At 43.3% G+C, this 14481-nt stretch overlaps 1 protein-coding gene across 1 annotated transcript in view; it reads left to right on the top strand.

Moving 5' to 3' along the window:
* The window catches only part of COL6A5 (collagen type VI alpha 5 chain), an 83587-nt gene that overhangs the window by 15530 nt on the left and 53576 nt on the right, over window positions 1–14481 (top strand). Inside the window, exons 6-16 of the mRNA XM_059663991.1 lie at window positions 483–1058; window positions 4118–4693; window positions 6553–6893; window positions 7006–7087; window positions 8934–9076; window positions 9912–10004; window positions 11944–11997; window positions 13730–13801; window positions 14137–14163; window positions 14269–14313; window positions 14407–14460. Coding sequence (XP_059519974.1) covers window positions 483–1058; window positions 4118–4693; window positions 6553–6893; window positions 7006–7087; window positions 8934–9076; window positions 9912–10004; window positions 11944–11997; window positions 13730–13801; window positions 14137–14163; window positions 14269–14313; window positions 14407–14460 — 2063 coding nt within the window. The remainder of the gene's footprint in view (window positions 1–482; window positions 1059–4117; window positions 4694–6552; window positions 6894–7005; window positions 7088–8933; window positions 9077–9911; window positions 10005–11943; window positions 11998–13729; window positions 13802–14136; window positions 14164–14268; window positions 14314–14406; window positions 14461–14481) is intronic.

Below are 14481 nucleotides of genomic sequence, written 5' to 3'. Positions count from 1 at the left end.
AAAGTTTGCCTATCAGAAGGTAGCCGGAGCCAGAAGGAATATGATAAAAATCCCAGATTATACAAAGAGCCCCCGAGCTGTTTAAAACAGCAGACCAGATTGGCAAACATCAGTCATGTCTCACCATCATATTGACTTTGAACTAACTACCTTCTGACATTTCCTTCCAGTTGAAAGCCTGCTTAGCGAAAGGCATGAGACGTGCTAATGAGGTAGGAAAGAGTGGTGTGGCATAAGAACCACCGCTAGTGGAGTCATATAGATAAGGGCACACTTGTCCTTGGAAGCATGAGCTGGGAAAGTAGTACATTTCTGAGCCTCAGTTTTTTCTCTGTAAGATGGCAACAGTCACCTCCACGAACTGAGATTCAGTGTTTGGCACACAGTAGGCTCATGGCAAATGTTCGTTTGCTCCCCTTCTCAGCTGTCTGTGTAGAACACCCTGTGGAAAGTTTGTGACGCCTGCTTCCTTCTTCTTTCAGATTGTAAAAGTATCAGACGGCTGGACGTTGTGTTCGTGCTGGATCACTCAGGCAGCATACTTCCACATCAGCAAGAAAGCATGATTAACCTGACTGTCCATTTGGTGAATAAAGCGGATGTTGGCCGGGACCGAGTTCAGTTTGGAGCTGTCAAGTATTCTGACCAGCCTGAGGTTCTCTTCTACCTCAATACATATTCAAACCGATCAGGAGTCATTGAGAATCTGAGGAGGCGCAGGAGCGCCGGTGGAAATACCTACACTGCCAGGGCTCTCGATCACACAAACATCCTGTTCACGGAGGAACACGGCAGCCGCATCAAGCAAAATGTGAAGCAGATGCTGGTCATCATCACCGATGGGGAATCCCATGACCGAAACTTGCTCAATGACACAGCATCAAAATTAAGAGACAAAGGCATCGTCATCTACGCAGTGGGTGTAGATAAGGCCAACCAAGATGAACTTGAGATTATGGCAGGGAATAAAAACAATACTATCCATGTACGTGATTTTGACAAACTTAAAGATATTACCTTGCCTATACAAGAAAGTATGTGTACCAATGCACAAGAGCGTAAGTTATAATCTTTTTTAAAAAAATATATTTTATTGATTCTTTACAGAGAGGAAGGGAGAAGGATAGAGAGTTAGAAACATTGATGAGAGAGAAACATCGATCTACTACCTCCTGCACACTCCCCACTGGGTATGTGCCCACAACCAAGGTACATGCCCTTGACCGGAATCGAACCTGGGACCCCTGAGTCCGCAGGCCAACGTGCTATCCACTGAGCCAAACCAGTTAGGGCTGTAATCTTTAAACTTTCTATGGGGGTAGAATTAAAAATGTAAACAGAACATAAATGATGTCTTGGCTTCCCGTTACCAGGGTGTTGTGGGCTGAACACTTCTCTTCTTAGGCTACATCTCATCTCTAAAATAAAAGCATTGATTGAGCAAGGTCCTAAAAGTCTCTCCCACCACAGTACAAATTGAAGAGATGATAGAAGGTTTCAGAAGCATCCCTTGCTGTCTTGGCACCTGCTGCCTTTTTCTTGGCGGAAGGGAGCTCTCTTTTAGATCATGTTCACCTTCCCCATTTCCTGGCTATTGTGTGCTGCTCCATTTATTTAATGGTCTCAGTGTAGCCACTGGGCATCAGTTTTAGGCCAAACTCAAGTGGAGAGTTTCATGGTTTAAACAGATAACCTTTTGTCTTCAAAGATCCAGGGTCTTCTGAATGGGGTTCTAGGCATTCTACAGGGCCATAGGAAGTTCAAGTGGTCTACTATGCTTTTTTTTGTACTGTGCCTTTATGGATGAGGGCCATTGGTGTAGAGGGAAGAATGTGGGAGTTCAATGTGGGATAATGGAGACTAGCTGCTAGGAACAAGGAGTGAAGGGGACGAGTTCAGTTTGGAGCTGTCAGGTACTTTGACCAGTCTGGGATTCTTTTGTACCTCAATGCATACTCCAACCATTGGGTTAGGGTAGGCTGGAGGTATCACAGCTGAGTGAGGAGAGGGTGAGATTTGCCTCATGAGCTCAAAGCATCACAGGTTGACAAGCCATCCAGGGATGCCTCCATGGAAGGTGAGAATCCTGGCTGTGTATTGGTCCAGTCTTTCAAACCTGGCAAATGAATCAATCAACTAATTTCCTTTCTTCTTTTCTTTTTCACTCCCTTCCTGCAGACTTCCTTCTCTTCTTCCTTTTCTCCATTCTTCTTTACTCTCTACCAGTTTGAAATCTACTTATGAATCCAACACAAATTATGTTTCTAATACTGACATTAACCCATCTCCCATCCCTGTAAGCTGTTCAACCCCAAATCCCTAGTCCCTTGTCAGGTCAGCATTTGCTGTGCAGAATGAAACTATGTCTGACCACCATAGCTCTACCTGACTTATGTAAGCAATACATTCGTCTTCTTGGTCTCAGACACTGAATGATAGCATCATCTTTAACTAAGAAAAAAAGTATGACTTTTCCAAGGCACTGGGACCATCTTGGTTCTGCTGCCTGTTCTGGCCTGTCCCAGGACACACACCCTGAAACCTGGTCTCCATGCCATCCATATTGCCATCTTTCTAATACTCACTAGATTGTCACTGCTCTGCTTACAGTTGACAATTTCTAAGCCCATGTGTTCCATCTGGTACCTGCCCTCCTCTCTAATTCATCTATTGTCCTTCCCCTCTTCAGAATCTCTCCTGTCATTTTGAAATTCCTCCACATCTTTGCATGCACCATTTTATCCACCACGAACATGCCAGCCCCACATGTCCCCCCGCTCCATCTAACCTGTGTGGTATGTTTCAGCCTTTGCTAATTTCCTGACCCAACACCCATAGTATCCCCCAACTCCTGTACTTTCTATCCCTCCTGATGGTAGCAGGTAGAACTTATTTACTAGTTTTTATCTGTGTCTGTCAGGAGACTATGAGCTCCTTGGGCAGGTTTGGCCTCTTGTTTCTATTGGGTTCCCACCAAACCTAGTACATTGCAAGGACTACAGTCTTTTCTTGGCAATATGTTTTAGTCTCATCTCACATGCCTACCTTTGGGAGGTAGACGCTAAGGTTGAGTTTGGGATGCAAGGAATTTAAGGAAGGGGGAAAGTAGGATGGGCAGAAGTCAAACAGTGCTGCATGCTTGACAAAGCTTCAAACCTGGCAGGAAGCTCTAGTGAGTATTGCCCATCAGAGTTGCACCAGACTGAAGCAGCCAGGTCTTTATATGCCCTTTTCACTTAGTACCCAGATGTGGGCTGTCCTGCTAAGGGTATGGCCTTTGGCAAGGCATCACTCTGCAATGAGGCTGTCCATGAAGGAGCTGACAATTAGAGGCTGTCAGCTGACCACACTCCCACAGTTAGACAGCAGGTCTGGGCAGCAGATCCTTCCTTGAGGGTCTATCTGGACAGCCATCACTGGGTCTACTATGCTGCCCTTGCAAGGAATTGTGTGACAGTAGGCATCCCATTGTCTCAACCACCTTTAGTAACCACTTTAGTGCTGTCCCTACTCAAGTCATTGCATTTGAGTAGAGAGGGTCATTTCTTGGTTATGGGACATTTCACATTGGACTTCAGGAAGATGATTCTATATCCTGTTTACTAACCATTAGCACTTGTTCCATGAAGTTTTAATATTTGGGTGGTATTATTTTAACAATTTTAAAATTATTTAAAAAATTTTGAAGTACAGGATTTAAGGATACAAAGGATTGAGAGGTTCAGATACCAGCTTCCCTGGATAGTAAGTGTGTATTTTTAGACAAGTTATTTAATCTCTGAATTCCATTTCTGTATCTATAAAATTAGAATAACTGCTCATAAGGTGGTCATTAATATTAACTGTTAGTGTATGCCAAAAACATTTTAAACTTTCTTTCCCTGAGTAGCTTTTATTGTCAAATGAATCATATAAATAAAATTTGAAACAAAGTCTATTACCTTTCTCTACCTTGCTATTGCCTCTTTGAGAGGCAATCAGTGATTCTCTCTTCTGTTAATTTATCTCAATTTGCTACTAATGTGGGTATTTAGTAAAGCAATTTGAATATTTGAGTAAAGGGGAAATCTAGAGTGATTCATGAGGAAAGTAATTGATTAATTTTTTCCAATTGCAGCCTGTAACACCCGAGAAGCTGACGTGATTTTCCTCTGTGATGGCTCTGACATGGTATCTGACTCAGAGTTTGTTACCCTGACAACTTTCTTGTCAGACTTAATTGATAATTTTGACATTCAGTCGCAAGCAATAAAAATTGGGATGGCTCAGTTTGGGAGCCGCTACCAAGAAATGATTGAGTTGGACAACTCTCTGACTAAACCCCAGTGGAAGACTCAAATTCAAAATATCACCAAGAGCAATGGATCTCCGCATATCGAGTCGGCCCTTAAAAAAGTGAGGTTTATGTTTGATCCATATGCTGGTGGGAGAAGAAATGCTGGTGTCCCTCAAACTTTGGTTGTGATCACATCTGGGGATCCCCAAGATAATGTGGCAGATGCAGTAAAAGTCCTGAAAGACCTTGGCATTTGTATCCTGGTTTTAGGCATAGGACATATTCATAAAGCACGGCTTCTACCGATAACAGGCAATTCTGAAAAAATAATCACCTTTCAAGACTTTAATAAATTAAAGAATGTGGAGGTGAAAAAAAGGATTGTCCGGGAAATCTGCCAGAGCTGTGGGGAAACCAGTAAGTGTTCCCTTGCCCTTTATTTATTTTCATTTAATTGCATCTTTCCAGTTCTCCATTTCCCAGGTGTCTTGTGGTCTCGCTCTAGCAGAACATAGTTTTAGAATAGTGTGCAGTGAGAAGAGTCCTCTCTTCTGCCTCCCAGAAAATTGGGATCAGTCAGCCTCCATCTGAGACAGGTTGTGTCCCTTAGTCAGCCTGTCCCCTCCCTGCAATCCAGCATTCATGTTCCTCTTAGCATCTGGAATTCAGTCTCCTATTCCTATACACTGAGTGGCCAGATTATTATGACCACCCCATCGGTACAATGAAGTGAATTAGTTATGCAAATAATAATGATAAAACCTTGAGAGTATTTGCTTGGGAAGTTTTCAATATTTAGTATTTTTGGAAGTGTCAATGAAGTCCTGATGGGGTGGTCATAATAATCTGGCTGGTCATAATAATCTGGTCACTCAGTATATTTACACTCTGGAAGTCCTAGAACAAAGCCATGCATCCAGTAGGAACTAAGTAAAAGAAATACTTACTCATGGGAAGTTTTACTCTTTTAACTTTGTTAAACTGTCTTGTAAGGGATTCTATGTACGTGTGTGTCTATATGAGCACATGTGTGTGGTCTTCCTTTAATGATGGCATTTATAAAATCCTAACATAGTGAAGATTTGAAATGTCCTTATGGATTATTTAATTTTCAGAGGGCACAAACACAAATGGCCGCAAAGACCAGGTGGGTAATGTAACTGAGCCATGGGGGCGGGGAGGGTGGGGGGGGGCGGGGAGTGAGGAAATGAATGGAGGGCAATGACCCATCTGGTGGGAATGTCGCTGTTCAGCTCCAGCTGAGAGTAGCCATGTGGAACTTGGGTTCTGTACTCAGGGCTGGGAGTTGGGAGAACAGGGCATCAGGAAGCAGCAGTAAATAACATTTTGTGGAATTTGTAGATATTCCTCAGAATGCTTCTATTTCTATAGTTGTCATGGTTGAAACCACTTCTTTCAGATAATGTGATGTCTTTCCAAGCTCTCCAGACCTTTTACGTCCCATTTGGATGCTCGACTAGAGGCAGATGATAGTGATGGAGAGAGCAGTGGACCTGGAATCAGAAAGCCAGGGTCTAACTCTGGTTAGTTGCAGGGACCTCCATGAATTGCTGTCTCCTTCTGTGTACAATGAGCAGGTGGACAGGGTCAGTGGTGATCAAATGGCATCTGAATTGTGTTTGTCCTGTCCAGTGTCAACAACTTGTTAAATCATTTGACAGCTTTTAAAAATAGCTTTTGATTTAAAACATTTTTAATTAAAATCTGCATTTTAATTTACATTAAAAATGTAGATTTCAGGCTTTCCTTTGAAAAAAATCAGATAATCTGACAACACTGAGCCTCATTTCCCACATGGCTACTCTCAGTTGGAGCTGAATAGGGAACAGATGGGTCATGGCTCCCCATTCATTTTCTTCACTCTCTGCCCACTTGACTCATTTACATTACATTACCCAACCTGGCCTTTGAATCTGTGACATCTGGAATCAATAATCCCTAAGGAAAATTCACATATTTAATAGTGGTGATAATATGAGTCATAATATGTCCTCATTAAGAGAAGAAAATGTGCGAGTACGCACACACCCAAAGGCAGCCCCTGAGCATTAGATTGAACCATGATTGGAAACTCAAATAGTATTGGGACTTGTGTTAGAGGAAACACCAGTGTTACGTGTTGGTCTTCCTTCTTGGACGCTTCTTGGGTACTAGAGACCCTCCAGCCTTGGGCCATGACCACTCTCTTTTTCTGCCCTATCTGCCCTTCCTTGCTTTCTGCTCATTAATCTGACTTTGTTTCCCTTGGTCTCCAGATTGCGTTGTGGACATAGTGGTTGGGTTTGACATGTCCACTCACCTGCCTGGGCAGCTATTATTCCATGGCCACCCCCGGCTGGAATCATACCTCCCAAGCATCTTAGGAGACATCACTTCCATCAGGGGGGTGAGCTGTGGGGCAGGCGCAGAGACACACGTGAATGTGGCCTTTAAGGTGAACAATGATCAAGCATTCCCTGCCAAGTTCCAAATCTACCAGGAAGCAATATTTGAAAACCTGCTGCAAGTCACCGTCAATGGGCCAACTCATCTGAATGCACAGTTCTTGCAGAGGCTGTGGGACACGTTTGAGAATAAAAATGCATCCCGTGGACAGGTATCCATGTCGCAGTCTATCTCCCATCTCAGCATGCTCTCATATGTTTCTCCCTCCCAATTACATATTTCATTTTCACATTCTCCTATTCTCTGCTTTCTGCTTTCTTTAGGTGCTACTCATCTTCTCAGATGGTCTTGGGAGTGAAAGCATCACAATGCTTGAAAACCAATCAGACAGTCTCAGAGAAGCAGGTACGTACTGAGTTGAAAATTTAAATGATTAAGCATGTAATGTGAAATCTCTACCCTATTTAGGTGCTCTAGATCTTGGGATCTGTCCAGCCATTTGTAGAAGATGCTGTAATATTGGTTCCTTGCCCAAACCCCCTTGACCTGCCCACATACTCACCCCCTCTCCCGCCAAATGCTGTAGATGCTGTGGCCAAGTCCCTACATCTATGACCTTCCACATATGTGAGCCCTTGACTGACCACATCCCACCTGAGTGTGGAAGTGGGACAGTCATTGATATAGGGATGCAAAAGCCCAGGGCAAAGTCTGATATACTTTATTTTCTCATGAATCAGGCCAAGGTGAAGACTTTACTGAGGCACATCCTTGCTTACAACTTCCCCTTCCCTTTCTGCATTCTCTCTCTCCCTCAGTAAACCACACACACACGCATTCCTCTCTCAAATTCTGCTTCTAGAGAACCTAAGACATTGCCTATTACTTTTGATTTTCCATGTGAAAGATCACAACATGGATTTTGAAAAGCATTTCTCACCGTATAGTCCCTGTCCATGTCATAGTTTCCGGCTGAACTGGAAGCTAAATGCAGAAGTTGAGAGTAATGTACAGTGACAGAGGCTCTGTTGAATGGGGGACATAGTTTGAGACTGGCTTCTGGGTTCAGCTTTCATGGGCAACCTCCCTAGAGGCCACAACATGTCTTGCTTTACTGGTGGATTGTGTCTCCCTCCCTTCTCAGATCCCTTCAACACCTTCACACTGATGTTGGAATATCAAATTCCTTAGTATGGCCCATGATGCTTTGCAGGATCTGGTCCTGCTTCCCATGCCAGCTTCCCCTCACTCCTCACACTCAGTGTCCCAAGCATACAGAATCTTTTCTATTTGTCCTCCAATGTACTTCGCAGCCCATCTTCTCAGTCTTCACATATACTCTTTTCTTTTGTCTAGAACTTTTCCCACACTCAGGCTCCCACCCCCATCTTCTCTCCACCTTCCATCTCTAGTACTTTTCCTTGACCAACTTCCAATCATTTTTTTAGGATCAGCTTAGATATCAGTTCTTTGCAGAAACCTTCTATGACCTTCCAAAAATGAGTTAAGAGCTTCTCATTTAGGCTTCCATAGCACCCTGGCGTTCCCTCTTAGAGCAACTATCTGATTCTTGTCCACCTCTTCTAGTAGACCATACCTCTTGTATCCCTGGTACAATGATTAGTGCATAAGAGACTTCTAATAAGGAAATATTTGTCTAATGAAAGGATGAATAGAGTAAATGAACTAATGAATTAATTAAAAACTGAGTGAGTGAATAAATGAATAAAGAACTCCTGGGTATGACCAAGAGTTCAGCTGGTACTGAATTACCCTGGGCTTTCCTTAGGCTCCCAGGGCCTAGGCTCCCAAGGGTGTTTGGCCATGGAGATGACTTGAGAACTGTCATTAATTTATATTCAGTCAAATACTTGGAAGATGAACAAGAACTTTGCCCTTTCTTAAAAATTGCTTTCAAACACATACGAATTGCATTAAAATTGGTGGTGAGATGTTAAACAGTTTTTTGTTAGTGTTTTTCTGTAGATTTGTAAATAGTTTCTCTTGCATACTTTCTCTTGGGAAATTTCATCCTGGAGTTGGGGATCTGTGAGTACCTAGTCTGTGTATTGACAATGCCGGCAAATCTGCTGTTACATTCTTAGTATGTCAAGAGCACTGCTTCCTTTTATGTTTTCCCACCCTTTCTGATTCTTTGAATAATGTCCACTGAGTGGCTTTTCTTCTTCTTTTTTTTTTTTTGTGTGTGAGCAATTCCTTTGGTTTTATATCTGTCATTTTTACTGCATAGGTCTTGACGCTTTGCTGGTAGTGTCCCTGAACCCAACTGCTCATGACGAGTTCTCCAGTTTTGAATTTGGAAAAGGATTTGATTACAGGACTCACCTGACCATTGGAAATAGAGACCTGGGTAAAATGCTATCACAGTATCTGGTGAGTTTTTGAACAACAACAACAACAACAAAAATCCAGTTATTCAAAATATAGTAGGAACAAAATTGGAATTTTGATGAGTATTTCCAAAGACTGCCTTGTTTGCCCTAAATTCAGTACATGGCCTTTAGTATATAAAAAAGTGTGAAAGATCAGAGTGCTGAATTTTCGTTTTTACACGCATTTTTATCCTTTGTTATTTAACCAAATGAATGCATAGGGAACTAGAAAACCAACCAATCCCTAATCAAATAAGAAATACCACCAACACTTTATGCTACAGAAACCCTCCAAAACGGGAGACTCAACTAGGAACCAACCAGTCTTGTGCAAACTTGACCTGTGACCATCTATGCAGTGGGCTCCTTCTATAAATAGAAGTCACTTTTTTGGAGAGGGTGCATTGCCAATGCAGTTGCTGCTAATCTGGTACCTTCTCTATCTAAAGCAGCGGTTCTCAACCTGTGGGTCGCGACCCCTTTGGGGGTCGAATGACCCTTTCACAGGGGTCGCCTAAGACCATTGGAAAACACATATATAATTACATATTGTTTTTGTGATTAATCACTATGCTTTCATTATGTTAAATTTGTAACAATGAAATTGGGGGTCACCACAACATGAGGAACTGTAGTAAAGGGTCACGGCATTAGGAAGGTTGAGAACCACTAAAAGTGTTCAGTCAAAAAGCATCTCTTAGTGTCTGTGGCCCCTGCCCCAAAGAGAGCATGAACTTGTAGGTGGTGGATTTTGATTTGTGAGACTATAGTTCTTATGTAATGAAGTTTGTGACAGTTGTTGCTCACGCAAGTCTGCTTCTTTTTTTTTTCTTCAGGGAAACATTGCAGAGAGGACATGCTGCTGTGCATTTTGCAAGTGTCCAGGGAATCCAGGGCCTCATGGGACCCGAGGACTGCAAGGCTTGAAGGTGTCATTCAGATGAAACTATTTAACTCAATGGGCCTGGGTTTGGTGTGGGTGGGACTGAGACTGAATGGTTGAATTTGCAACCCCATTTGATGCTGATGTCATTGTCCCTGGGCATTTGTGTGGCATCTATGGCGTAGGAGCTGGTTCAGAAGAGCCTACTTTTGATGCTGCTATAAGAATAACCCCCCCCCCCTTCTCTTATATGTCCTTGGTGGTATTGCTTCTTGATTTTGCAATTTATACTTTTTACCCACTTCAGACATTTTGAAAGGTGGCCATTTGTGTGTCTTCTTGGAAGAAGTGTCTGTTCAATCCTCTGCCCATTTTTAAATTGGGTTGTTTGATTGTTGTTGTTGTTGAGTTGTATGAATTCTTTATATATTTTGAATATTCGCTACTTATCAGAAGTATTGTTTGCAAATATCTTCTCTCATTCAGTTACAGAACCATATATTATATGTGGGATATGAAACCAAAAGCACACATGAACAAACAAATAAAAAGCTTATAAACATAGACAACCATATGGTAGTTACTAGAGGGGAAGGGAAGTGGGGGAAGGGAGAAGAGGGTAGAGGGTGTCAAATACAGGATGATGGAAGGAGACTTGACTTTGGGTGGTGAACATACAACGCAATAGGCAGATGATGTATTATAGAGTTGTACACTTGAAACGTATCATCTTATTAACCAGTGTCACCCAATAAATTTAATAAAATTTTTAAAAAGGTGGCAAGAAATGTTAAAATAATGGGGTAAGTTGTACTTCATCAGCAATGGAATGTAATTGAACTGCTAAAAGAGCATAGCATTGCAGATGAATAGCCCTTTAGAAAATGAATTACAAAAGATCAATTGCATAACAATAACATAGATACGTATGTATATTATGGTATTTTCATTCAATGGAATGCTCCAAAGTATTGAAAATGAATGGGCTGCATGAATAAATGTTATAAACACAGTAATGGCCAAAAAAAGCAAAGCAGAATACGTACGGTATGATTCCATTTGTAAGAAATTTGAATACAGGCAAAACTAACCTATAGTGTCTAAGGATGAATGAGTAGTAAAGCATAAAAAGGGCAAAAAGGTATTTTTTATAAAAGTCAGAAGTATTCTCCCTGGGGTGAGGGTGGGAATGGTTGGTGATTGGGATGGGCACTGTATCTGGTTTCTTTCGGCCTAGGTAGTGGCTATACAGATGTTTACTTTATAATAATTAAGCTATGACCTTGACATTTTATTTACTTCTATGCACTTTTTCAAGTGGGTTTTAAATGTGACAATTAAGAGCGTCTGGTTTGTTCTATTTTAAGAGATCAAATACCATGCTTGTTCCTGAGTCCAGCATTGCCCATGCCTGTGGAAGGATAATTTATCTTGGACATTTTACCAGTTACATTTTGTTTAGCAGTTTCCTCCCTCGTTACTTTGCTCGGGTCAGTTATCCTGAGCAGAGAGCTAGGGCCTGCGTGTGAGGAGGAGGAAAGAAAAACCTCAATTGACATCCTTGCCACACATAAGCCATGAGGGAGTGAAACCATATATGTAACCTCTTGCTTGGGAGAAGTGCTTCTTCTTCCTTGAGCTCTCAGAAAAGCAGAAGAAAGTAAAACGATCTGTTTGGAAGTGTTATTCATTTGCCTGCTAAAAGAGTTGTGTGGCCACCGCTCTCCTTGGTGCAAATCTCTGAGTCACAGGACTAGCCTGGCCCCCCAGCATTGCAGACGAATTCCAAAGGTCGGTCTCCTATAGCATCAGCAGGGCCACCTTCTGAGAGACTTTCCCTGATGATTGTAGGACTCTCCCCACACTCACAGCCACACCTGCGCAAACTCCAACCAAGCTGGAGGACTAACTAAAAGGCCCAATGACTGCACAAGTTTGAATTGATGGAAGGTGGCTAAAAGCTATTTTTCTTTCTTTCTTTTCAGGGTTCTCTAGGTCTAAAAGGCAACAGAGGACACAGGGGAGAGGATGGAGACCATGTAAGTTTTTGTGACTCATCTTCCCCTGCTCTCCCTCACACACACACATACTGATTTTGTGTTTTATAGAAAGCTTTATTTTCCTACAGAAGAGGTGGTGAGGTTTTTTTGTTTATGGTAAATATTCTTTGTAGTATTGAGGGAAATGGGTGGTAGCTTCCCTTTTCCTTTTTCTTTGTCTGAATCACAAGGCCCTTGTTAAACCTATTTGTGGGGGAGTGAGCAAGCTCATCTACGTGTTTTGTTGTTGTTGTTTTTTTATCAGTAGCTGGGAGGTATTCTCCTCTCTACTCCCACCTGGAAAAGGAAGCAGGCAGAGCGCCCCCCAAAGTGTGGAATCCTGGTTACATGGTTCACAGAGGTTTTCAAATCTCAGTCTGGTTGACCCTGAAACCAGAATTCTCATTTGGTTCATCAGTCACATTTTGAAAATGGATTTGGAGGAACTGAAACCACATGGGTGGCTCCATTTGGGGTGGGAAAAGTTCAGGAAGTGTCCAGCCTGCTTGTCCATCTCCTTAGAGTGAAAGCCAGCTCCTCATTCTTGGCAGCAAGTTACGATTAAAAGCACAGTCTCCAGAGTCAAACATCAAAGGCTGACGTAGATGTGAAACCTTAACAAGATGCTTAACCTTGTGACCTTTAAGTCTCCTCATCCGTGAACATCTGTATATTCTTCTAAGAGCGAACTTTACAAAATGAACACTTAGGGGGGCCCTTGAAGTCACCCACCGGGTACCTGCGGAGAGGCCTTGGAGCCCACCCAGTCGGCACGGAGGGGTTGGAGTGTGGGGACTCGTGTCATGCTACTGCCTGGCTGTGAGCCCACAGCTGGCTGAGACGCCAGGCAATGGGAAGCCGGAACATTTCAGCACTTCTCAGCAAGCTGTGGCCATGCGCCAGGCCTCCTGCTTTACTGGGAATAATCCTCAGAATAAAGAAAGCAAAGCAGGGGGGAGGAAAACCAGTTCTCCTCTCACCTACCAGGAAGGAGAGAATTAAGCTTATTGCTAAAAAATTATGTATCCATATAGCAAAACTTTAGCACCTGCTCTGCACCCAGGTTTGAGCCGGGCACAAGGGCACGGTGGGGAACGAGACAGTCGGAGGTCCCTGCCTGCAAGAAACACAACAAACACTGTCTTTCTCGAGATTCATTTCACTGCAGCATTTGCCTGCATTTACATATTTCCCGGGGAAAGCAGGATTGGTGGGAGATGCATGTGTCATGACCTTGAGTGTTCTTCCTATGTGGCTGGTCAGACTTTGGGGATCTTTAACCGGGTGGGACTTCCCATGAGCACTGGCGTAGAGTAGGGTCTCTTCCCATCGACTGCTTCTACGCAGCTCCAGTCCCCTGGCACCAACTTGCTTCTGTACCATCAGCCATGCTCACTCTTCCAGGGCAGCATCCAGCCCTGGACAAGAGGTCAGGACCAACGTGTGTTACCACGTGTTTGGAATGTGGCTGGAAAGTGAGGCGGCTTCCGAACCTGTGGCTGTGCGGAGTGATGAGGCAGTGAAGCGGCTGAGCTCATCCTCTGCCTCTGTGTGATCTTGGATCTGAAGGTTGACAGGAAAAATGCTTAAATAGAGGGGAAAACAGAGTTAAAGGAATGAGTTGGGGGGAGGATTTGTTTGCCGAGCTCCAGCTTCACTCTCGAAAAGTAAACTGCTGGTGGCTTTGGGCATAAGAATCACTTTGGATACCTGTTTGGGCACCTTCTCTTAGGGAATGCGAGGAGACACTGGCCCCCCAGGAGACAAAGGGATCGCAGGATGTCCAGGGCAATGGGGTCAAAAGGTAAGGCTCTGCTGGAATGTTATTTTAAGTTCTCCCCAACACCCCCTCCTTCTGTCCTCCGTTCCTTCCCTCTCTTGTTTTCTGTCTTTCATCCCCCCCCTCTCTCCCCCTTTCTCCACTTACCTGTTAGTTTCCTCATCTGCAGATGGTTTAATTTGTAATCTCAAGGAGTTTTGTAAATTCCATCTACACCCTCTTTGTGGTTATGGAGCCAAGAGCAACTAAAGAAATACACAATCATTGTCTTCAGAGGGGCAGCCCCTTCCTGCTCCAACAACCTAGGAATCCTCGCGCTGTCTTTGCCATGTGGCTGAGAGGTGTTGTATCTTTTACAGGGAGTCAGAGGATTGCCTGGATCTAAGGTACTGTAGTTTCTGCTCCAATTGCATGTCCCCGCGGGATGAGTTTCCGGATAGGCGTGTGGCAGGGACCTCCTTTTCTGATTGCGGCCCGTCCTTGTTTCTCAGGGAGAACTGGGAGAAGATGGGATCGATGGCCTGGACGGGGAGGAGGTAAGCCATTTTTCTTCAAGTACCATAAAGCCAGCAGGAGGCTGATATATATTTTTTTTCAATGGAAATTTTGTTTTCCGTGTCTTTTTTTAGGGCTCTCGTGGATTTCCTGGAAAAAAGGGAGAAAGAGGTGATCCAGGATCTCAGGTAACACTCTTCAATCTATGA

Source organism: Myotis daubentonii, chromosome 14, assembly GCF_963259705.1.
Source record: "Myotis daubentonii chromosome 14, mMyoDau2.1, whole genome shotgun sequence".
NCBI classification, from domain to species: Eukaryota; Metazoa; Chordata; class Mammalia; order Chiroptera; family Vespertilionidae; genus Myotis; species Myotis daubentonii.
Note: the sequence above shows the minus strand (reverse complement) of the source record. Positions and strands in the feature narration are given on the sequence as shown.